Genomic DNA, 25,199 nt, shown 5'->3' with positions numbered 1-25,199 from the left:
TTTTTTTTTTTTTTTTAATTTTTTTTATTTTTTTATTTATTTATGATAGGCACACAGTGAGAGAGACAGGCAGAGACACAGGCAGAGGAAGAAGCAGGCTCCGTGCACCAGGAGCCCGACGTGGGATTCCATCCCGGGTCTCCAGGATCACGCCCTGGGCCAAAGGCAGGCGCTAAACCACTGCGCCACCCAGGGATCCCTCTTTTTAATTTCAACACATTACTAAACTAGACAGACTTCTATCAGAAATGGCAATTTAAAAAAAATCTGTAAAAGGCCAGATAGTAAATATTTTAGGCTTTTGAATATGATTTCTGACAACGAATCAACTGCTGTTTTAACGGGAAAGCAACCATAGATAAATATCTAAAGGAATGGGTATATCTGTGTTCCAATAAAACTTTATGGACACTGAAATTTGAATTTTATCTATTTTTCAGGTGTTGCAAAATCATATTCCCCTTGTGTTTTGTTTTCCCAGACAGGAACAGATATAAAGTTCCTTCTTAGGTCGCTGCAAGCCATACAAAAATAGGTGCCAGTCTATTTTTGTATAGCTTGACCAGATGCAACGTCAAGAGCATGGGCGTCAAGACCCAGTTGCATGGTCAAGTTACCTCAAACACGAGGAGCGCTTTTATGACAAACGGATGACACCTGAGGATTATGAGAGCTAAACGCTAGGTGGGCAGAAGCACCCCACGACGGATGGATTGGGGGCCCTCCCTTGTCCTTGGAGCCCGGTCAGCTCTGCGACCTTGACCTCCCAAGACTCTCCTTCCCCGGGACTTGGTGCTGCCCCTGCCCTCACGCCCTCAGCCTGACCCCGCCCCCAGCGATCGCCTCCAGGGGCGCCAGAGCGCGCGCAGGCGCCGCCCGGCCTCTCCGCCAATCAGATCGCGGCGCCCTGAGCCGCGCCGGCCTCGGCCCGCACCTGGCAGCCAATCACAGGTCGCAGCGGGCGCGCGTGCGGAGGCGGCGGCGTCAGCGGTGCCTGGGGCCTGAGGAGGCGTCGTCCCCTCAGGCTTCGCCTGGGGAGCGCGTCGGGGCGGTGCGCCGCCGGCAGCTCCGGGACCGCTTCGGGGACGCGGCGGACCCGGGCTGGTAAGGGGGGGCGTGGCGCGGCCCCCGGGATCCCGGCGGGGAGGGGGAGGGGGGAGGGGGAGGGCGGCCGCGGCCGCGGCCGCAGCCCAGCCGGCCGCCGCGCTCCGGGTCTGGCCGCGCGGGAGCGGCCTGTGCCTGTTGCCGCGGCCTCCGAAGGGCCCCTCCACGCTCACCCCTGCGTCCGCCTCGGCGGGGGCCTTTCGGGCAGCCTCCCCTCCCCCACCGGCGGCGGGCCGCCCCCTCCCCCAGGCCCGGGCCCGGCCGGCGCCTCCCGCAGGAGAGGCCTGCCCGGGCCCCTCCCGCTCTGCCCGCCCCCGGCCTGCGGGGTCTCCGGTGGGATTCACGTCGTTTCATCCTGGCCGTTCTGGACGCGCTCCCGACGCCGGCGGGCCCAGACCCTTTAAGGACGTTCAAGTATCTGTAAATTCATTATTGCTCCCTCTCCTGCCTCCCGAAGCGCCCCGCACCTCTTCCTTGTTCGCTGTATTTCTGCCGGGACACTGTTTGAGACCCTCCCGCCCTAAGGAGGTCCCCCGCAACCCCCCCCCCCCCCGCCCCCCGACGGCCAGGACACCAGGGTGGTTTCCAAGGCTTTGGATTGGGGGCCGTTGGCAGGCGTAGTGTTTTCTTTGCTAAGATGTGGGGGAGGGGAGTGGGGGAGGAACAGGTGCCCGGGAGAGGATCCGGTTCTCTTCCCTGGTTCCTCGCGCGAGGTGCTTGATCAACATCCAGAAGGCGATCTCAGGTGGGCAGTGGAATAGAAAACATGCCTGCAACGTGCAAGTGACCCACATCCTCCTCTCTGCTTGCCTCAAGGATGTGACCTTCTCCTGCCTGGAGTAGCTCAAACTCTTAGAAGTTTCAGTGCACACCTGAGGTAAGATGAGAGATCTTTATTTATTTATCTTTTTTTTTTTTTTTTTGAAGATTTTATTTATTCATGAGAGACACACAGAGCGCGCGAGAGAGGCACAAGCAGGGTCCACGCAGGGAGCCTGACGTGGGACTGGATCCCAGGTCTCCAGGATCTCTACCTGAGCTGAAGGCAGACACTCAACCACTGGGCCACCCAGGTGCCCGGGAGAGATCTTTATAAGGACGAAGATTGTATCTTTTTTCCCTTATTTTCTCCTGTGTTAAAAGACTACTGGGCAGCCTGGGTGGCTCAGCAGTTTAGTGCCTGCCTTTGGCCCAGGGCGTGATCCTGGAGTCTTGGGATCGAGTCCCACACTGAGCTTCCTGCGTGGAGCCTGCTTCTCCCTCTGCCTGTGTCTCTGCCTTTCTTGCTCTCTGTGTGTGTCTCTCATGAATAAATAAATAAAATCTTTAAAAAAAAAAAAAAGACTACTGTTTAGACAGTGTTTCCTGAGTGTGTCTGACCTGAGTATGTCTGGTAAATGCAAGCCAATTCTGGAGCTCTGTTTATTGCTCCCTTAAAAACAAGGAGGGCAGCATTCTTTCACCTGTTCTCTCGAAAGGAAAAAGAAAGTAAGAGGGTCATACGTTTTAAGCTGCATGAAACTGACTTCTTGTACAATGGTGTGAGGCCAAGATGGGCTGATACACATACCAGAGGTTTCAGCTCATGTGTTAAAGTGGTTAAATCAGGGTAAATGTGTGTTGATTAAGAGTGATTACACGAGGTTAGTTTGCACATTTGTATAACCCTTTCCTTAAGGGCTTTACTTGGTGAAGTGATTGAATATGGGTGGACGAGGCCACATGAAATCATTTCATGCCAGTTGGCAAACAATAAGTAAGTTGTATGCCCAGTAACTTGTGTATATAGCTCAGTGAGACCCATTATATAGTTATCTATTGCTGTGGGACACGTCTCAAACTTAATGACCTAAGGAATGTTTGTCTCAACATTTGTCATGCTCTAGGATCTAGGACTGGCTTAGCTGGTGATTCTGGCTCAGGGTGTCTTAGGAGGTCATACTGAAGGTCTTGACTGGGTTGGCAGTCTCGGAGGACTTTTTTGTTGGATGACCAGTGTCCAAGCTTGCTCACTTGACTGTCAGTTCTTCACTCTGTGGGCCTCTCCATGGGGCTGCGCCTGTCATGGCAACTGGCTTCCCTTAGATAGAGTGATTCAGGAGATTCAAGAGCGAGTTTGCCCCCAAGATGAAGTGCAGTCTTTTTCAGAAGTTCGATACCATCCCATCTGTATTTGCTTAGTCACATAGGCTAACCCTGTGATAGTGTGGGAGAGGACTAACACAAGAGTGTGAATACCAGGAGGTAAGATTTATTTGGGGCCATCTTGGAGGCTGGCTACCACACCCGTTACGCACCATTCCAACTCTTCTCCAGATTGTTCTGTTATTATGAATGAATTATTTGGCTCCAGGCTAAGGGGAAAAACCTCCCCTTATGTACTAAATCCAAGCAGTTTTTGTTTATTTAGGAATACTCTTCCAGCAAGTCTCTTCTTTGTCCTGGATTAAGTTTTTGGTTTCTCTGGATGATTATCATCAGCAAACAGACTGTAATGTCACCTCTCATTAAAAAAATCCATCTTTTAATTGCATATCCACCTTCTGCTTATTTTATTTCATATTTGCTTTTCATTATAGGAAAACTCCAGAGTTGTGCTTATTTGCTTCCTCCAGTTCTCCCATGCTCCTTTAAGTCCACTCTTGTCAAGATCATCAATGAATTCTACAGTGCTTAATCCAGTAATCAATTGTTAGTTATTAATTATGTGATCTATTGGCAGCATTTATCAGAGTCATTCATTTCCTCTTCCCTGAAAATAATTTTTCATTTGGATTACAACATGTTTCTTTTTCTCAATTTCCTTTTACTGCCCCCACCCCCACCCCCCACCCCTACCTCCACCCCAGTTGGCTCTAAGTAAGTGTTCCCTTTTCATATCCTTTCCTGGTTTCTTCTTATGTCCCTGACCTCTAACTGATGGAATGCCCCAGGGCTTGGATATCAACCCTCTTTCCCTAGATGACCTCATCTAGTCTTGTGTTTTATGTAACATTACATGCCAAAGACTCCAAAATTTGTGTACTTAGCCTAGGTCTTTCTCTGAGCTCTGGTCTCATATTTACCTGCTCAGTATTACCTCTTGTAGGTGTCATCCTCTTCATATCCCAGATCCAATCTATCAACAAATCTTGTGAACATTTAACCTTAAAGGTTTGATCAGGAATTTGACCCTTTCTCAGTATCCCTGTCTTGTACTACTATCATCTCCTGTCTGTATTATTTCAGTGTTCTCTTAACTTGCCTTCCTGCTCCCAAGTATTACCCTCTAAAGTCTAATTTCTTCATATAGCAAGCCAGAGTGATCCTTTTGAAATGAAAGATCGAATCACTCCTCACTCAAAACCTCCCAGTGACCCATTACACTCAGAGTAAAAACCAAAGAACTTAGAATGGCCTACATTAACATACTACAATGAACTCATTCTTTGATCTCATCTCCAGTTTCTCTCCCTTTCCATTGGCTTGCCTATGTTAGCCTCTTGAGCAGTCCTTAAATTTGGTAAGCAGGCTCCTCGCAGAGCCTTTGTGTTTACCCTTCCTTCTGCTGGCGAATTCTTCCCCAGATCCCCATAACCATGCCATACAAATATCAACCTGCCTCCATGCTACCTGGCTCATTTCCTCCTTTATTTCCTCTGTAGCATTTATAACCATTTGAAATTTTATTTATATGTATACACATATATAATAATATATTTTGTATGTTTTACATTACATTAGGAATTGAAATATGTATCCTGTGCTATTATAACATTGCATACAGCAACTTCATATGTGTCTATTTTTTAAAATGTATTTTCTAGTTATCTCTATTGCAGTGTCAAGTCCCTGAAGAAAGAGTCTTTGTTTCAATCACTACTGTATCACCAGTACCTAGACAAGTACCTGGCACTTGGTAGGCTCACTAGATACTTCCTGATACTCAGATTCCTCACAAACACCATCTTGATGCTCTTCCCTCCTCTTTTCTCTGTTAGGAGTTAGGGTTAGGAGTAGGAGACTGTCAGAACTAAGCAGTTCCTTTTTTTTTTTTATTTTTTTATTTATGATAGTCACACACACACACAGAGAGAGAGAGGCAGAGACACAGGCAGAGGGAGAAGCAGGCTCCATGCACCGGGAGCCCGATGTGGGATTCGATCCTGGGTCTCCAGGATCGCGCCCTGGGCCAAAGGCAGGCGCCAAACCGCTGCGCCACCCAGGGATCCCATGCAGTTCTTTATCATTCTGCTCCTGTGTCATTTCTTTGTTTCTCAGCCTTTTGTGCATAGGGATATGTTCTAATTCTACTGGTTTAAATTTTTTTTTTTAATATTTTTTATTTATTTATGGTAGTCACAGAGAGAGAGAGAGAGAGAGAGAGGCAGAGACATAGGCAGAGGGAGAAGCAGGCTCCATGCACCAGGAGCCCGACGTGGGATTCGATCCCGGGTCTCCAGGATCGCGCCCTGGGCCAAAGGCAGGCGCTAAACCGCTGCGCCACCCAGGGATCCCAATTCTACTGGTTTAATTTGTTTTATAGTTGTACTTCATCCAAAATAGTGAACATCAGAACATTACCTACCTTATATGTATGACCACCCATAGAACTTATGATCTTTCCATGGAGTAATAATTTCTTTTAAAAAATGAGAAAGAAAGAAAGAAAGAAAAAAATTCCCCCCTCCTCCTTTTTTTGCACCCAGGAATTCTAACATAGCATTATTATGTTAGGGTCAATTTGATATGAAAAAAATAATAGTGACTTTCATCTTTTGGTTTCATAACAGTTAAAAAAATTTGGATACAAGTTATTTTAAGCCATCCTTTGTAAGTTTCTTATACTTGTCAACTACAAGTATTACTTATACTTTCCTTTAAATGTATAAATTAGTCATTTGAGTAACACCAAATAATAGAGTTCCGAGAGTTCTGCTTAATCATTAGTATTGTATACATTTTAAAACAAAATATGGATGCTCTGTGGGAGTCCTATCAGGAATTTTTTCCTTGGGAGCTTTCCAGTAGCAAGGAGATATATGTTATATAGAGATGCATGACAGGGCCCATCTGGCCTGTATAGAATATGCTCTCACCACTTTCCTAACTTCCAGATTCCTTATAATTAGGTAGACTAATTTATCACCGAAATCAGTTTTTTTGTTTTGTTTTTTGTTTTGTTTTGTTTTGTTTTTTGGAGGAAGGTGAAGAAGAGAGAGAAAATAAGCAGACTCCCCACCAAGCACAGAGCCCAACACAGGTCTTGATCTCATGACCCTGAGATCATGACCTAAGCTGAAATCCACAGTCAGATACTTAAATGATTGAGCCACTCAGGCAGCCTGAAATCAAGATATTTTTAAGACTGAAAAATGGCACTATTAAAAAATACATAGGGACAGCAGGTCAAACTGGATTGTCCTGGTCAAATCAAGATATTTAGCAATCCTAATGTTAATTAAGTTGGTGTTTCAAGTCCTTGGTATCAGAGTAGTGTCCACTCTACCAGATGATATCTATCTATCCCTGGGGATGTATGCCTCCCACTACAAATTTGTAGATTGACCATATGATATAAGTTTAACTCTCTGTTGGCTGGATTAGTTTGCATTGTTACCATAATCCTAATTACTTAATTTTTGTTACATGAATGGAGTCTGTTTAGGGACTTTGAAAATTTAGTATCAGTTGTTGGGATGTGGGGGTCACACCAGCCTATTGCTAGGCATTGTTTTCTTTAATTGAGATATAATTCACATATTATACATTCACTCTGTAGAATGCAAAATTGAATGATTTTTAGTATATTCACAAATTGTGCAGTCTTTGCTACTATCTTAATTCCCAAACATTTCATCAATCCTAAAACCCTGTATTAGTTTCCTGTGGCTACTATAACAAATTACCACACTCTTGGTGGATTAAAACAACAAAAGTTTATTATCTCTGTGTTCTCGAGGTAAATTAGAAATCACTATCCCTGGACCTAAGTGTGTTGGCAGGGCCATGCTACCCTGGATACTCTAGGGGAGAATCCATTCCTTGCCTCTTCCAGCCGGCATTCTTTGGCTGTGTCCGTATTACTCCAATATTGTTACAATGCTTTCTCCTACTGTATGTGTGAAATCTTCTGTCTCTCTTACGGAGGATACTTGTGGTGATATTTTGGGTCCATTTGTATGTATAATTCAGCATAATTTTCCCATCTCAAGATTCTTAATTACATCTGCATAGACCCTTTTCTCAAATCAGATAATACTTTTCAGGGATTAGGATCTAGTATTTTTCAAGGCCATTATTAAAACTACTATATTCCTTATTCTTCCCCCTACCCCAGCCCATGGCAACCACTAGTCTATTTCTGTGTCATGGATTTGCCTAATATAGGCATTTTATATTAGAGGAATCGTACAATATTTGGCCTTTTTGTGTCTGGCTTTATTTACTTAGCATGTTTCCAAGGTTCATCCATGTTATACATGTATAGTAGTACTCTGTTTTCCTGGCTGAATAACATTCCATTGTATAGCTATGCCACAATGTATCCATTCATCAGTTAATGGACATTTGGGTTGTTTGCACTTTGCAGCTATTGTGAATAATGCTGCTCTGAACATTGTTGAGCAAATTTTTGTGTGGACTTATATTTTCAACTCTTTGGGATATATACCTGGGAGGGAAATTGCTGGATCATATACCTCTATATTTAATTTTTGAGATGCTACCAAATTGCTTTCCGAAGTGGCAATTGTACTAGCAATATAAGGATTCTGATTTTTCCACATTCTTTGTAACATTTTTACTGTTCTTATTTTTTGATTATAGTCAATCCAGTGGATATAAAGTGGTATCTAATTGCGATTTTGATTCACATTTCCCTTAATAACTAATTGTATTGAGGAGCATTTTTTGTGCTTATTGTATTGTATTATTTGTGTACTTCCTTGGGAAAATGTTTATTCAAATTTTTTGCTCATTTTTTATTTTGGTAAAAACATAACATAAATTTTACCATCTTAACCATTTAATTGTTAAATATATTCACATTGTTGTTGTTTTTAAGATTTTTATTTGTGAGCGACACAGAGAGGCAGAGACATAGGAGAGGGAGAAGCAGGCTGCCTGCAGGGAGCTTGATGTGGGACTCAATCCCAGGACCCCGGGATCACAAGTGAGCCAATGGCAGATGCTCAACCACTGAGTCACCCAGGTGCCCCTATTCAAGTTGTTTTAAAACACATCTCTAGAACTTTTCATCTTGCAAAATTGAAACTTTGTATCCATCCCATTAAACAACAGACTCCCTTTTTCTCTCTCTCCCTAGAGTGAGGTATCCACCTTTCTACTTTTTGTTTCTTTTCTGTTGCTTTGACTACTTTAGATACTTCATATAAGTGGAATTAACATAGTATTTGTTTCTTTGTGATTGGCTTTTAAATTTGGCATAAGTGTCCTCAAGGTTCATAGGTGTTGCTGTATGTGGCGGGACTTCCTTCTTATGGCTGGATAATACCTGATTGTATGTATATACCACATTTTAAGAATTCATTCATCAGTTAATGAACATTTGGGCTGCTTCCACCTCTTAATTATCATGAACAGTGCTGCTGTTATCATGAATATAAGTGTGCAAATATCTCTTTGAAATCCTGCTTTCATTTCTTTTGGATGTATGTATATCCAGAAGTGGGATTGCTGGATCATATGGTAGTTCAATTTTTAATGTTTTGAGGAACCTCTTTTGCTTTCCATAGCAATTGCACCATTTTACATTCCAACCACAGCATATGAGGATTCTAATTTCTTCACATCCCTTGCAACAGTTGTTATTTTCTAGTGTGTTTATTTATTTTTATATTTTTTGATAGTAGCTATCCTAAGGGGTATAAGGTAATATATCATTGTGATTTTGATTCACATTCCTCTGATTAGCATGTTGAACATCTTTATACTTGGCCATTTGTATATCATTTTTGGAGAAATTTCTATTTCATTGCCTCCTTTTTTAAAAGTTTTTATTTAAGTAATCTCTCCAGCCAACATATGGCTCGAACTCATGACCCTGAGATCAAAAGTCATTTTCTTCAGACTGAGCCAGTCAGGCACCACCCTTGCCCATTTTTAAATTGAGTTGTCTTCTGATGTAAGAGGTCTTTATATATTGTGGATATAAATCCCTTATCACATATATGATTTATAGATATTTTCTCCCATTCTTTGGGTTGTCTTTTTTACTTTCATCATGGTATCCTTTAAAGGACAAAAGTTTTTAATTTGATGAAATCCAGAGCACCCGGATGCCTCAGCGTCTGAGCATCTGCCTTTGGCTCATCCTGGGGTCCTGGAATTGAGTTCCACATCAGTCTCCCCTCAGGGAGGCTGCTTCTCCCTCTGCCTATGTCTCTGCCTCTCTCTCGGTGTTTCCCATGAATAAGTAAATAAAAATAATAAAAAATAATAATTTTATGAAATGCTGTTTTTTAAAATTTATTTAAATTAAATTAATTAGCAAATAGTGTACTATTAGTTTCAGATGTAGAGTTCAGTGATTCATCAGTCTTATATAACACCCAGTGCTCATTATGTCTCTCATTATAGCCCTCCTTAATGAACTAACCAGCTACTCCATCCCCCCACATCCTCCCCTCCAGTAACCCTCAGTTTGTTTTCTGTGGTTAAGAGTCTCTTATGGTTTTTCTCCCTCTGATTTTGTCTTATTTTATTTTTTGCTCTCTTTGCCTATGATCCTCTGTTTTGTTATTTAAATTCCACATATGAGTGAAATCACGGTAATTTTCTTTATCTGACTTATTTCACTTAGCATAATATCCTCCAATTCCATCCATGTAATTACAAATGGCAAGATTTCATTTTTTTGATGACTGATTAATATTCCATTGTGTACATATATTACTGCATCTTTTTTATCCATTCATCTGTGGATGGACATCTGGGTTCTTTTTATAGTTTAGCTGTTGTGGACATTGCTGCTATAAACATTGTGGTACGGGTGCCCCTTCAGATCATTACTACTTTTGTATCTTTGGGGTAAATACTTAGGAGTGCAATTGCTGAGTTGTAGGGTAGCTCTATTTTTAGCTTCTTGAGGACTCTGTTTTCAGAGTGACTGTACCAGCTTGCATTCCCACAACAGTATGAGAAGGTTCCCCTTGATGAAATCCTGTTTATTTTTCTTTTGTTATTATTCTTTTGTTATCTTGTTGAAAAAAAACCATTTACCTCTATTTTTTTTAAAAAAACTTACAGTTAGCTCTTATATTTAGTTCTACAGTCTATTTTGAGGGGTTTTGTTTTGTTGTTTTAGTATATGGTGTTAGCAGGGGTCCAACCTCATTCTTTTGATGTGGATGGAGGTTCAGTTGTTCGAACATTTGTTGAAAAATCTTAATCTGTTCCCCACTTAATTATTTTGGTATTCTTGCTGAAAATCAATTGGCCATTAGTGTATGGGTTTATTTCTGGACTCTGAATTGTATCCTATTGATCTATGTTTCTATCTTTATGCTACCACACTTTTCATTACTGTAACTTTGTAATAAGTTTTGAAATCAATGTGAAATTTTCATTTCTTTTTTAAGATTATTTTGGCTGTTCTAAGTCTTTTGCATTTCCACATGAATTTTAATTTCTGTGAAAAAGCAAGCTGGGATTTTGATAAATCAGTATCTGGAGTCTTGTTGTCTGAACAATATTAGATTTTATCCATTAATATGAGATGTATGCATTTACTTCGTTCTTTTTAATTGCCTCAGCAGTGTATTCAGTATAATTGAGTGTTTTCAGTATGAATTTCTTACATTTTTTGGGGGGTAAATTTGTTCTTAACTATTTTATTTTTTGTAATGCTTGTGTACACAGAACTGCTTACTTCATTTTCAGTGTTTATTGCTAATGTATAGAAATATAATTGATGTTTTATATTGATCTTACATTGTTTACTAGGTCTAATACTAAGTTCTCAAAATTTTCTATGTACAGAAATCATGTCTTCTGCATGTAGTTTTACTTCTTTTTTTCCAGTCTGAATACTTTTTTACTTTTTTTTCCTTGCCTGATTATCCTGGTTAAACAACCTCCAGTATAATGTTGAATCAGAATGTTAGAAGTGGACATCTTTGTCTTGTTCCTGATCTTAGAAGAGAAGCTTTCAGTCTTTTTACCATGAAGTATAATGCTAGCTGTGGGTCTTTTACAAATGCCCTTTGTCTGATTGAAAAAGTTCCCTTCTCCCAATTGTTGAGTGGGGTTTTTTTTTCAACTCACAAAAGGGTGCTAAATTTTGTTTAATGCTTTTATTTGCTGGCAGATGTGGGTTTTTGGTCTTTTATTCTATTGAAATTGTATAATATTGATTGATTTTTATATAATGAACCAACTTTGCATTTCTTACGTAAATCTCACTTGGTCATGGTGTATAGTCCTTTTATATGTTATTAAATTTGTTAGTATTTTGTTAAGGATTTTTTACCTCCATTCTTAAGAGATATTAGTATTTAGGAGGCTTTTTTTGTTTTTGTTTTTGATGTGTGAGGTCTTTAATTTTGGTATAAATAGTACTGGCCTCAGAATGAGCTGGAAAGTTTTCTCTCCTAATTTTTGGACGAGTTGATGGAGGATTAGTGCTAATTCTTCTTGAATTGTTTTAGTAGAATTTATAAGGATAGTCATTTGATCTTTGATTTTTCTTTGGGTAATTTTTTTTTATTACTAACTTAATCTCTTATTTTGGATATATTTTTATTTTCTAGGTTTGTTTTCGGAGTCAGTTTGGTAGTTTGTGTCTTTCTAGAATTTATCCGTTTCATCAAGGTTATCTTATTCCTTGGAGTAAAATTGTTTATAGCGTCCCCTTAATATATTTTTTAAATTTCAGGGGAGCCTAGTTGGCTCAATTGGCTCAGGTCATGACCTCAGTTGGCTCAGATCATGATCTTGGGGTCCTGGGATCAAGCCCCATTGGGCTTCCTGCTCAGCTGGGAGCTGGCTTCTCCTTCTGCCCCTCCCCCTGTCTCTCCCTTACACCTCCTGCTCCCCCCGTTTGTGCTTACTCTCTCTCTCTCTCTCTCTCTCTCTCTCAGATAAAGAAGTAAAATCTTGAAAAAAAATTTTTTTAAAATTTCCGTATGGTTGGTAGTAATATCCCCTCTTTATTTAAAAAATAATATATTGAGGGTGAAATTCACATAACATAAAATCAGTCATTTTAAAGTGAAAGATTCCGTGGTATTTAGAGCACTCACAGTGTTGTACATCTGCTGCCCTTATCTAGTTCCATAACATCTCAAACATTCCAAAGTAAAACTTTACCATTAAGCAGTTTCTCTCCATTTCTCCTCTCCCATCCCCTGGCAACTACCATTGTTTAGATTCTATGGCTTTATCTATTCTGGATATTTCCTATAGATAAAATCATATAATATATGAACTTTTCTGTCTGACTTCTTTCACTTTGCATGTTTTTAGGTTTTATTCAGGTTGTAGTATCAATACTTCATTCCATTTTTTAAAAATTAATTATTTTATTGGTATAATTAACATATTATATTAATTTCAGGTGTATAGCATGATTTGGTATTTGTATAAATTGTGATATGATGCCCACAATAAGTACTTAACATTTGTCACCATATGTAATTTTTTTTTATCTTGTGATGAGAACATTTAAGATCTACTCTCCTAGCAACTTTCAAATATGCAATACAATATTATTAAGTATAGGAACTATGTTGTACATTAATTACATCTCCATGACTTACTTATAATTGGAAGTTTGTACCTTTTGATCCCCTTTATCCCCCTCCCTTGCCTCTGGCAGTCACCAGTCTATTCTCTGTTTCTAGGAGTTTATTATTCTTAAAGATTCCACATATTGGGATGCCTGAGTGGCTCAGTGGTTGAGCTCTGCCTTCAGCTCAGGTCGTGATCCTGGGGTCCTGGGATTGAGTCCCACATTGGGCTCCCTGCAGGGAGCCTGCTTTTCCCTCTGCCTATGTCTCTGCCTCTCTCTCTGTGTCTCTCACAAATGGATAGATAAAATCTTAAAAAAAAAAAAAAAAAAGATTCCACATATTAGTGAGATCATACAGTAATTGTCTTTATTTGCCTTATTTCACTTAGCATAATGCCTTCAGGTCCATTGTATCACAAATGGCAATATTTCATTTTTTTATGGCTGAATATTATTTCATTATTTGTATATACCACATTTTCTTTATCTATCAGTTGATACTTCAGTTATTTCTATATCTTGGCTGTTGTAAATTATACAGCAATGAACATGAAAGTGCCTTTATTCTCTTTATGGTTGAATAATATTTCAGTGTTTTATATACCACAATTTGTCCATTCATCCATTGATGGATATTTGTAGTATTTTCACCATTAAGTTCTTAGGCTACTATAGTGAATTAGGCTACTATAATCATGATGTACTTTACATGTAATTTGAGTGCTGGTTTTCAATTCTTGGGCATATACCTAGAAGTGAACTTGTGGGGTCATATGATAACTTCAGTGTTTAACTTTTTGAGGAACTGCCAAACTATTTCCCACAGAAATCCTGTTTTTTGCAAACCTTTGGTTAATTTCCGGGATCAAAAATCTTGATTATTTTTATAAATTTATTTTTTATTGGTGTTCAATTTATCAACATACAGAATAACACCCAGTGTTCATCCCATCAAGTGCCCTCCTCAGTGCCCGTCACCCAGTCACACCTACCCCCTGCCCACCTCCCTTTCTACCACCTTGTTCGTTTCCCAGAGTTAGGAGTCTCTCATGTTCTGTCTTCCTTTCTGATATTTCCCCACTCATTTTTTCTCCTTTCCCCTTTATTCCCTTTCACTTTATTCCCTTTCATATTTTTTATATTCCCCAAATGAATGAGACCATATAATGTTTGTCCTTCTCCGATTAACTTATTTCACTCAGCGTAATACCCCCCAGTTCCATCCATTTTGAAGCAAATGGTAGGTATTTGTCGTTTCTAATGGCTGAGTAATATTCCATTGTATACATAGACCACATCTTCTTTATCCTTTCATCTTTCGATGGACACCGAGGCTCCTTCCACAGTTTGGCTATTGTGGACATTGCTGTTATAAACATCGGGGTGCAAGTGTCTGGCAAAAAACTTGATTTTGACCATTTTGACTGTTCTCTTTGCTTTTATGAAGGAGGGAATATTTGTTTTTTTCTTATTTCACCATTCCTTATGACCTTTACCTTGTTGCTCACATTTAACAAATTAACATGGTCATTTTTTTTTTTTTTTAGTCATCTTTTTTTGTGGTTCTTTTCAACCTCTCTTTTAAATCATTTACCATTCATCTGATACTTCCAAACCTTTCTAAACATGCAGTCTTAGAAAAAGAACTTGCTTCTGAACTAATAGGCCACTTTTAGGTTGAACTGCTCATTTTTACTTTGTAGATTCTTCTAAGATGCTGCTCTTGGGAGGAAAGGAAAGAAAAGGGAAAAATGGCTAAGAGTGGCTGACCATAGTCATCCTCCTGAGTCTGAGGATTACAGGTTCTCACATTTGTTGTAACAGTACACTTCAGTGGCTCCCAGACTTGAAGAAAATTGGTTATTCTTTAGGTTTAATTTCCTACTTGTTCCCTCAATCCACCTGCCTTTTTTGAATTTATTTCTAACTCCCAGGTAATCGTTTTTCTTTAACAAATATTGAAGACTTATGTGCCGGGACTGCTCTAGGAATTTGGGAGAAATCAATGAGCAAAACAGACAAAAACAAAACAAGCTAAAGAAACAGAACTTCTCCAGTGGAGAACTGATAGTCTAGTGAAGAAATAAATATATATATATATATAAAATGCAACAATACATTCTTGGTGTTACAAAAGGTGAGGTTATAAAATTAGGAAGAAAATAATAGAGCAGGGTCATAGGATCAAATGTTGGGTAGGTAGGAGTGTTGTAATATTAGATTGGGTGATCAGAGCAAGTCTTACAGTAAAGGTGAGTTTGGATAGGGACTGGAAATATTAGCCATGGGATTTTTGGGATACAGGAGTTTCAGGCGGATACTAAAGGGAGTAGCAGGGAAGCCACTGTGATTGGACTGTAGTGAATGAGTGTTAGAATAATGGAAAAAGAGGTCAGAGAGGTAGCAAGAGTGAAAATTGGTAGTGAGGGTCTATGAATTGTTGATTTCTTTTTAGTCCAATCTACAGAAATAATCATGTCTTTTTGACAAAGAACAACTTGGTTTAATAGTTTCCCTTTTTAGACTCCCAGGTCAGAGTAGACCCCATTTTTTTTCATAGCTACTGCCCTAAGCTTATTTATAAACCAATATTTATTTAAAAATACTTATGAAGAGGATCCCTGGGTGGCGCATCGGTTTGGCGCCTGCCTTTGGCCCAGGGCACGATCCTGGAGACCCAATATCAAATCCCACGTCAGGCTCCCGGTGCATGGAGCCTGCTTCTCCCTCTGCCTGTGTCTCTGCCTCTCTCTCTCTGTGTGACTATCATAAATAAAAAATAAAATAAAAATAAAATAAATAAAAATAAAAATACTTATGAAAACATTATTTTTGTTTTCCTTAGTTGCCCTAAAGTGGAATATAAATGTTTACTATAGTTTTAAGGATCCTGTGAGGCTCTCCTTTCCACCAAGGATATGTTTAATGGGCATTACATTCTAAGGCAGCAGATGGTTGGGGTTAATGGAAGAAAAGTGAAGAAGAGTAGTGGGGAAGAGACATGAGTGCTATGGATGGGAAAAGAGTGAAAGGGTAGGGATAGGGATCTGGTGGAGCGGTAATGGGGTGAAAAGAGGGACAAGGGAGGTTGGTGAGGATAGGTATCAGAGGAGTCCTATTAGCCTAATCTTAGGAAGCTATTCAAGAAGGACTAATGCCTGAAAAAAAACTGTTGTGTGGCTATAACAAAGACCCATGAAGAGGGCCATTGTTTAAATACACAGGAATAACCTGGGAGATGAGTTTTACTACTGTTCTCTCAGGTATCTTTGGCGTGAAATCTTCTCATTAACTCCTTCCACAGCCCTTGGCAGCTTTGTTGATAGGGGATATAAAGTGATTTTGAGGATTAGTTCCTTAGATCTAGTAGATCTTTGGCATGTCCAACCTCCTGACTCCCGGTATCTTAAGATTCTGGTAAATTGTAGAAAATAAAGATACCAGAGGAGAAGTGACAAGGAAATTCCCATAGTCTAAGGTTATTCTTGTTCTAAATGAACTCATTCACTAACTTACTCACTTTAGGTTTGATTTTTTTCCCTACTCTTTTCATCTTGAATGATTGGTTGGATGGAAAGTTAATCAGTATGGTCAACAGCTAAAAATCCTACCAAGATCAATTGAGTGAAAAGTCCAGCAATGTCCCTGGAACGCAGTTTATGTTTATTTATTTTTTTTAAACAACAGAATTTGATTTCTCATAGATTTGGAGGCTGGAAAATTCTAGATCAAGGTGCTAGCTGATTTGCTTCCTTTCTTCTGGCTTGTAGACAGCTACCTTGTCACTGTGTCTTCACATCATAGATGGAAGACAAAGAAAGAAGCAAGCTTTCTGATATCTCTTGTTGGCACTATTCCCATCAGGAGGCCTCACCCCATGACCTTATCTACACCTAATTAGATGGGAACCCAAAGTTCCCATCTCCAAATACCATCACCCTGGGAGTTAGGGCTTCAACATATGAGTTTTGGAGGTACATATTTCAGTCCATAGCATAACTGAAAGTCTATTCTCTAAAATTGCAGGAGTCGTTTAAATGGAGGAATAGTGGAGTGATATAATTACAGAAGTGTTTTAAGATTCATCTAGTGGTGGTATGCAGTTGGTGATAATTGGAAGGACAGAGAGACAAGACAATTTGGAGCCTAGTATAGATGTACAAACATGAAGTAACCAGTGGACTTAAAGCTAGATTTTGAGGGGAGGAGCTTTAATAGGAATGGAAATGAAAGGCATTTAGAGTGACTAATGCTTCAAAAAGTTATTTAGAACTACACTTACAAGTTTCTGTGAGTAATTTGATGGAAGTTGGGGAAGGTTTGAACAGTTTTTATAAAATATAGGGAGAGTGAAAATGAATCCAGTGAGACTCTTTGATCCTTAGAAACTAAGCAATTAACAGCATCATCACCAGAAATTTAGACATGCATTAAGTTAGAGTTCTAGTGGGAAGAATGAGGAACTAGAATTGAGGAATCATGAATTTTAGTGCTAGCTCTCTGCAGACTTTATATGTAACTTTAGGTGAATCATAACTTTTTCTGGGTTTTAAAAGTATATACTCAGGGCATCCCCGGTGGCTCAGTGGTTTAGTGCCGCCTTCAGTCCAGGGCATGATCCTGGAGACCTGGAATCCAGTCCCATGTTGGGCTCCCTGCTTGGAGCCTGCTTCTCCCTCTACCTGTGTCTCTGCCTCTCTCTCTCTCTCTCTCCCTCTCTCTCTCTCTCTCTGTGTCTCTCATGAATAAATAAATAAAATCTTAAAAAAGTCTATCCTCAGATAATTCTGATGGTTATTTTAATTGTCAAATTAGATTTTTATTCTATTTTTTATTTAAAATTTTTATTTTTAAGTGTAAATTTTATTCTGATTTTTATGATATCGAGGAGAATAATAATTTCAATTTAGAATTATTTCTTGACAGAGGATATTAGAGTATCTTGTAGAATTACCTAGCAGACAGTTACTAGAAGTGTGGAAGTGATTCTCAGGAGAAGGTTAGATGAGGGCATAAGTTCTCCCATAGAACATTTTTGATTGCATATGTAGGGGATTGCTGCTAGCATCTAGTAAGTAGAGGTCAGGGATATTGCTAAACATCCTAAATGTACCCAACAACCCCCACAACAGAATTTTCTGGCTCAGAAGTGTTACGGTGCTTATGTTGGGAAACAGTAGACTAGGTGGCATTAGCATGGAATTAGATGATTGAAATTGTATATAGACAGACAAAACCAATTGTTGGTGCAGTGTTTTCAGATGTGCCTTAAATGTTTTCTTGCATTACATATCACCTAATTATGTACTTAATCTTAATTTTAAGAAGGCTGTAAATCGCTATTCATAACACTAGATTATAAGCTTCATGCTCACCACTTTCTACTTAGTATTTGGTAGTGTCAAACCAGTGTTGGGCAAGCAAGATACAGTTGTGGAACAAGTGACGAAAAGAGTAAGTTTTCTGCTTAATATTCTATTTATTTTTTTAACTTACTTTGAAATTGGTACACAAATCTCAGGGTTAAATATGTGTTCCAAAATTATATGCTGATGTGCTAATTAAATTAATGGGAGGTACATAGCACATATTAGATGCCAGTTTAATTTTTATAGATGGGATTTGAAGGGTCTGTCTAATTGGGCTACAATGAACTGTTACATTAGGTTTGCAGAAACTGGTGAGTTATGAACCATAGTTTAAAGTACCTACATCATGGTCAATTTAAGAAAAATGAAATAGAAAATATTAGAATAAGCATCCGATGTAGTAAAGCAATTGTTATTTATGTGTTTGGGTAGTGAGACTCCATATACATTGTTTTTTTGTTGGTTTTACTATAGGTTGTGATAAAAAATGTTTGTAAAAAACTAGAAGCTTTCAGTCCTTCATAGGCCTACAGAATATCTGGCATGGACAAGATTCTAAGAGTAAATCATAGAAAATGTGGCATTACAGATGCCTGGGTAGCTCAGTGGTTGAGCATCTCCCGGGATCTGGGATTGTCCTGCATGGGTTCCCCGCATGGAGCCTGCTTCCCCTTCTGCCTGTGTCTCTGCCTCTCTCTCTCTGTCTCTCTCTGTCTCATGAATAAATAAAATCTTAAAAAAAGAAAACAGTCTATTCTACAAATAGATGTTCTTATTAATGAAAGTTACTATTAATGCATTTAACAAATTCTGTATTTGTTGAGCTCCCATGTTGTGCCAAGCACTGTTCTTTGCTCTGGATATAAAACAGTCAACAAAAAAGTAATCTGTGTGCTTTGGAGTTTACATTTTACGGGATAGACAGTAGAAAAAGAATTAAGATACATAAAGTTTATAATGTGTTAGGTGGTGATAAGGACTTGAAGATGAGGGGAAGGGAAGAGATTGGGAATGTGAATTAGCAGTTGGTTGGAGTATTTGAGAACCTCTTTGAGGAGACTTGGAACAGAGGTCTGAAGATGGTAAGGAGTCAGCCATACAGGTAACTGGATGATGAGCATTCATATTAGAAGGACAGAAAATACAGGGCCCTAAGCAAGTAAAGTGTTTAATGTGTTCAAGAAATAGCAAGGCGGGTACTGTGGTTACAGTGAGTTGGATAGGGAAGAAGAGTAGGACATAACTGTGGGGTAGTATGTAGGCTTGGAAGCATGGTCTTACAGGCATTGGAAATATTGGAAGCACTTGACTTTTTACTGAGTGAAGCAAAAAGCTATTGGAGGGTTTTGAGCTGAGCAGTAATATAATGTGATGTGACAATCGCTTTTTCTGCCATGTGGAGAAGAGACTGAAGTGGGTGGAGGGAGGAAGTTCTGGGATTGAAGTTCAGTGGGAAAGTCAGGATTGGAGGGAGAAATTTAGGAGACATCAGTGAATGGACTATAATTAAGGCCTTGAATTGGGATGAGATTATCAAGAGTTTCAATCTGCTGGGCATGTGCTAAGCACTTGACATTGAATTATGCTGTTGACTGTGGGTAGGTATTGTTACTCTGTTCTTTGAATTTGAAACTTCTTTTTTATGTTAATATTTATGAAATTAGTATGTTTGAATCAATTGAGATATGTATATTTACTATAAAATTTTCTTCAATTCTACTACAAAATAAGGTACCCTTGAATTGTTGGTGCTTTTTAAAAAGAGCTGTTACCTTAAGTCTAAGAAATAAGAACTTTTGCCTTTAAGATACAGAACCACATTTAAAAGTTTTGAACTTGCCAAGGGAAATGCAGCTGGTGTGTGGCTGACTTAGAATTCCAGCTTAATCTTCTCTGACTCCAAAGCCCATATTTCTAAACCATGCACAATGGTGCCTTTGTAAAATAGCATACTCTTTACGTATGATTTCACCTAGTGATTAGTTACTAGGTTTTTTCCTTTTTTTTTTTTTAATAGAAGAAACCACGATCAGCATAGGGCAAAGCTATGATGCCAGAGTTGCACAGACTTATAATAATAGTAGGCTTTAAACTATCATTTATCCTGTGAGTTTTATTGTCCTTATCTTATAAAATAAGGATATTAGTTTTGAAGAGAAATAAGACAATGCATTTTTCTGTACTTACTGATGTGTATTGTGTTTGTACTTAGGTGGCAGTTTACATAAAGAAAGCACTGGGACTGTGGCCACACCTTCAAGAATAAAAAAAAAAATTAGAAAATGGAACAACCATGTATGTTATGTGAGGAAGAACAGGTGCCAGAACCACAGCAGAATGTAGAAGATACCAAACAAGTAGATGAAGATGCTGAGCTGATCTTTGTTGGAGTGGAACATGTAAATGACGATGCTGAGCTGATCTTTGTTGGAGTGACTTCAAATTCAAAACCAGTTGTTTCAAACATTTTGAACAGAGTTACCCCAGGTTCATGTTCAAGGAGAAAAAAGTATGGTCACCTCAGAAAAGGTACTACTCACAAATTGCAGCCAGTAAGTTATGTGACCCCTGTATCAGAAGCAGTGACCGACTTGCCAGTTTCTGAATCTGAATCAAGATCAACAGATAGTCCTATTATTATTGAGCCTTTGTCTAAACCTGATTATAAAAATAATTCACCACAAGTCGTGCCTGATAGCTCTTCAGAGTTATGTTCTCCTTTGATTACATTCACAAGTTCATTACAGCATCCAGGAGGAGCAGCACTTTCTGTAGGAGGTATGAATCAAAGTACTTGCATATCAAAGCGACTTTCCACTGCTGAAGTAAATGATATAAATCCCAAAAGGCCTAAGCTCAGTGATGGAATCATAGGGGGACATGCTTCAGCTTTGTCCCCTTCAGGTAACTTTCATACAATGACTACACAGCAAAGCACACTCTCAAACAATGTTCATACCTCATTAAGCCATGTTCAGAATGGAGCACCTTTTCCAACAGCTTTTCCAAAGGACAGTGTCCATTTCAAGCCTATAAGCCCCGTTAAGGAAAACAAACTGACAGAAACAGACCTTTTGAGTCTAGCAAGTCAAAACCAAATTGTTGATTCCAAGAAAGGAAGTCTGGTCATATTACTTCATGACTTTTATTATGGGCAGTATAAAGGAGACAGTCAGCCAGAACAGAAGACTCACACAACCTTTAAATGCCTCAGCTGCTTGAAAGTTCTAAAAAACGTCAAGTTTATGAATCACATGAAGCACCATTTGGAACTTGAGAAGCAGAGGGCTGACAGCTGGGAAAACCACACCACCTGCCAGCACTGCCACCGACAGTTTCCCACTCCCTTCCAGCTTCAATGTCACATTGAAAGTGTACACACTACCCAGGAGCCCTCTGCTGTCTGTAAAATTTGTGAATTGTCATTCAAAACAGACCAGGTTCTCTTACAGCACATGAAGGACAATCATAAGCCTGGTGAAATGCCCTATGTGTGCCAGGTTTGCAATTACAGATCGTCAGCCTTTGCTGATGTGGAAATGCATTTTAGAACATGTCATGAAAACACTAAGAATTTGCTCTGTCCATTCTGTCTTAAGATTTTCAAAACTGCAACACCATACATGTGTCATTATAGGGGACACTGGGAAAAGAGTGTTCACCAGTGTTCCAAATGCCGGCTACAGTTTTTAACTTTCAAGGAGAAAATGGAGCATAAGACCCAGTGTCATCAAATGTTTAAGAAACCTAAGCAACTAGAGGGATTGCCCCCCGAAACAAAGGTTGTTATTCAAGTGTCACTGGGACCTCTTCAACCAGGATCAGTGGAATTAGCATCTGTTACTGTGAGCACGTCTGATTCTGAACCATCACCCCCCAGGTCTAAAAGTAGAATTCCAAAAAAACCTCGTTAATTCTAGTTTCAGTAATTCTAAAGCAGGTCAAAAGTCAAAAACTCCATAGGAAACAAAAAAATACAACCCATACATTATTCAGTATCATCAAAAATAGTGAAACCAATGAGTCATTTATGAGTTTCTTTTTAAATTTATGAAATACAGTATTGTCTGATCTGAATTTTGATGTTATTTAAAAATTTGTTACCTGTTTTTCATGTAATTGTATCTGGCTTAATACATCAAAGGTGTTTTGTGTATATATGTATGTAAGAGAGAAAAAAGTGGAAACCTATTTATTTTGATAGTTCATGTTTCTTGTATGTTTGAAAGCTCTTAAGTTCTGTATATAGAATCTGTAGAGTTTTTTAAGTACTTAATATGCTCTTCAACTTTGTCCATGCCTTGAAGATTTCAATATTAACTACAGTCAGACTGGAATGGCTTTGTTACATCACCATCCCATTTGAGCTGAGCTGCTGAACTCAGAAGTGTCTTGTGATGGTCTAAAGTAATCTGACTCTGAGAGCCTGAGTGTGGAGAAGTTGAGGGACAAAGTGTGGCATGAATGGGCACCAGAAACTGGGAGGTTAATCAGTAGAGAGCAGTGGCTTCTTATCTTGGTTTAAGGTGCACACGCACAAATACACACACATACACACGTTCACTCTAGTCTCGGAGCCAAGGCAGAGGGAACAGTGTCTCAAAGTGTCTTTTCCTAGCACAAGAACATCCAAAGAAGCAAAACCATTAAAATAAAATGCCTGTATTTGGCAAGGGACCCTTGCAGACATGAAACAATCACTGTATCATTGGCTTCAGCTGGAAAGGCAGGGGTAATGACTAGAATGGGGCTTAGTGCCAGTGGACCTCCTGTTGAGTGATCCAAAGAGGAATTCAGCTTGTTCACTTCCCTCTCCCTTCTGGCTGGCTTTTGGTCAGAATGAACTAGCCATATACCTCTCAGCCACAGTAGTAAGGCAAGTAAAATTTCTCAAGAGAAAGAAGCTTTGACATCCATACTTTGAACTGCACTAGACCCATAGTTTAAACTGAAAAGGGCCAAACAAATGGTATCTATCCAGTTCAAGGACTGGGCTAAATTTAGCTCTCTTATTGCTAAGCTGGAATGGGGGTTGTCCAAAAATAGTAGGTACAGTGTATAAAAGCAGCCCATGGTGACTGAGTAAAATTAAGCCCATTATAGGGCTTTTCCTTATATTTTTCCATGTACAGTTAGCGCAGTTGAACATGTGAAATTTTCAATTTCATATCTTGCTTTGGACATGAAAGTATTACAGTTAACAGTTATGTTAACTCTCTGTTGTGTGTATAGTTTCCCTCATCAAACTAGTTGAGTTTAGGTTTTCCTTGACACACTCTGATGTGAAAGAAACGCCCCATTTATTTCATTAGGTATTAGGTCTTAGAGTTATCTAATTTATCCAGCTGTCTAATTCTTAGCTATACGTGGGGGCATCTTTTCCCCTTGCTATTTCCAAGAACTCACATTACTAGAGTGCCCTCTGAGTATTGGTTCCTGAACATCACCCTTGGCTGCCTCTGTGGATTCCCAGGATTGAATCTCCCTGGGTATTTTCTAGTGCCATCCCTTCTTTCTCCACCTTGATTCAAGTATCTAGAAGCCTCTGTACATAAGGAACCTGGGATGCTACCTATAGACCTGAGCAAGGAGAGATGTCTACTATTTTCCCTCGCTTTCTCCTCCTCTTTAAAGGCATCTTCTGTCTCCCCACTTCTTTCTTCCGTCTTCGATTTTGTTCAATTCCCTGAGCTTTCACAGAAAACTGGGAAGTGATAGTCATCAGCAGCTTAGCATCCCTTCTAGAATTGGGAAGGACAGATAACAAAGTAGTTGTGAGTGTATTGTTCATACTTTAAAGAATTTCTTGAGTGTAGATTCTGTTGTATTTATTTGCTCAATGCTTGACTGATTTGCACTTTGAACATTTTACTAGGCTTTTTTATTTAATTTGCTTGGGCCAAGGCACTTTGTTAATATTTTAATATTTTAGCCTGAACCTATTTCTTTAGGTGGAGAGAGAGTGTGTGTGTGCATTTGTGTGAATCAGTGTGTGTGTGTGTGTGTGTGTGTGTGTATGTGTATGTGCACACTTGTTTTAGTCTCAGGTGGAAATCTGTGTATAGATAGATGTGCAGACTTTTGCATACTTATCTCCCTTACTTTGTTCCTATAACAGAAATTCTGTTTTACAAAACAGTAAAAATATGAAGTATTTTAGTTCTTTTTGTGGTTGCTTGCTATTATCAACACTGTTAACTGTTATTTGCTATTTAACTATAGTATGACCCTAAGGAATACAAATTATTTATTGCCAACTACAGATTCTGGTGATAAGGTCCCTATCTACCTCCTCTTGCTTTTCCATTCTCTGCCATGCTACTCTACCATTTTCCCAACTGGTGCACTATTTTTGACACATTGGCCTTGCTTTTCTTTAAGCAAATCACATTTCCTGTTCCAAAGACTCTGTAACTGCTCTTCTCTTAGAATGCTTTTCTCCTAGGCCTGCATGGCTTGCTACCTCGCTTAATTGTTTGACACTTCCTTTGGTTTATTGAGCTTCACCAATGTTCTTAAAAGATACTGACAATGAATCTCCCCCACTTTTTTACTCCTCCCCCTTTTAAAGGCACTTTAAGCCTCCCCACTCCTTTTTTCCTCTCCAATCCGGTTAAATTTCCTAGGTTTTCACAAAAAGCTAGGAAGAGATAATCATTAAAAGCTTTGCTTCTCTTAGAATTGGGCTAGCTTGAGTCAATTTCTGTGCCTGTAACCAAAAGAAACTGAGTATAGTGAGTTGAGTTCTTTCAGGAGCTTTCTCTGTTTTTCTATTGATACCTCTATATTTTTTTAAGGCAATGTCACTTTGTTTTGTTTACAAATATATTGAATATCTGTCAAGATTACTATTTTGTTATTGCCCTTTGTGAATTTCCATGTCTATTTTGCTTGCTTGTTTTCAGATAAAATTTATTATTTTGTTAATGTTGCCAAAAAGTGTAAGTAAAATAGCAATTGTAGTAATAAAATGTTTTTTGGAAAAAAATGTTTTC

The 25,199-nt window shown here is 39.1% G+C and overlaps 1 protein-coding gene across 2 annotated transcripts; it reads left to right on the top strand.

Moving 5' to 3' along the window:
* Positions 1-973: 973 nt before the first annotated feature.
* ZNF280B (zinc finger protein 280B) lies at positions 974-25,192 on the top strand. 2 transcript variants are annotated; one of them, XM_072803373.1, is made up of 3 exons: positions 974-1,104; positions 1,921-1,981; positions 20,417-25,192. In XM_072803373.1, exon 3 carries the CDS (start codon positions 20,487-20,489, stop codon positions 22,116-22,118), a length of 1,632 nt encoding a protein of 543 aa, XP_072659474.1. In that variant the 5' UTR covers positions 974-1,104; positions 1,921-1,981; positions 20,417-20,486; the 3' UTR covers positions 22,119-25,192. The 2 variants fall into 2 exon arrangements, with proteins under 2 accessions (XP_072659474.1, XP_072659475.1); XM_072803374.1 differs by lacking the exon at positions 1,921-1,981 and having other exon boundaries at positions 983-1,104.
* Positions 25,193-25,199: the final 7 nt, after the last annotated feature.

The sequence above is a fragment of the Canis lupus genome, chromosome 27 (assembly GCF_048164855.1).
Source record: "Canis lupus baileyi chromosome 27, mCanLup2.hap1, whole genome shotgun sequence".
Classification (NCBI taxonomy): Eukaryota; Metazoa; Chordata; class Mammalia; order Carnivora; family Canidae; genus Canis; species Canis lupus.
Note: the sequence above shows the minus strand (reverse complement) of the source record. Positions and strands in the feature narration are given on the sequence as shown.

Bases quoted from the DNA above. Each gene is read 5' to 3' on its own strand.
- ZNF280B (XM_072803373.1), top strand. From the start codon at position 20,487: ATGGAACAACCATGTATGTTATGTGAGGAAGAACAGGTGCCAGAACCA.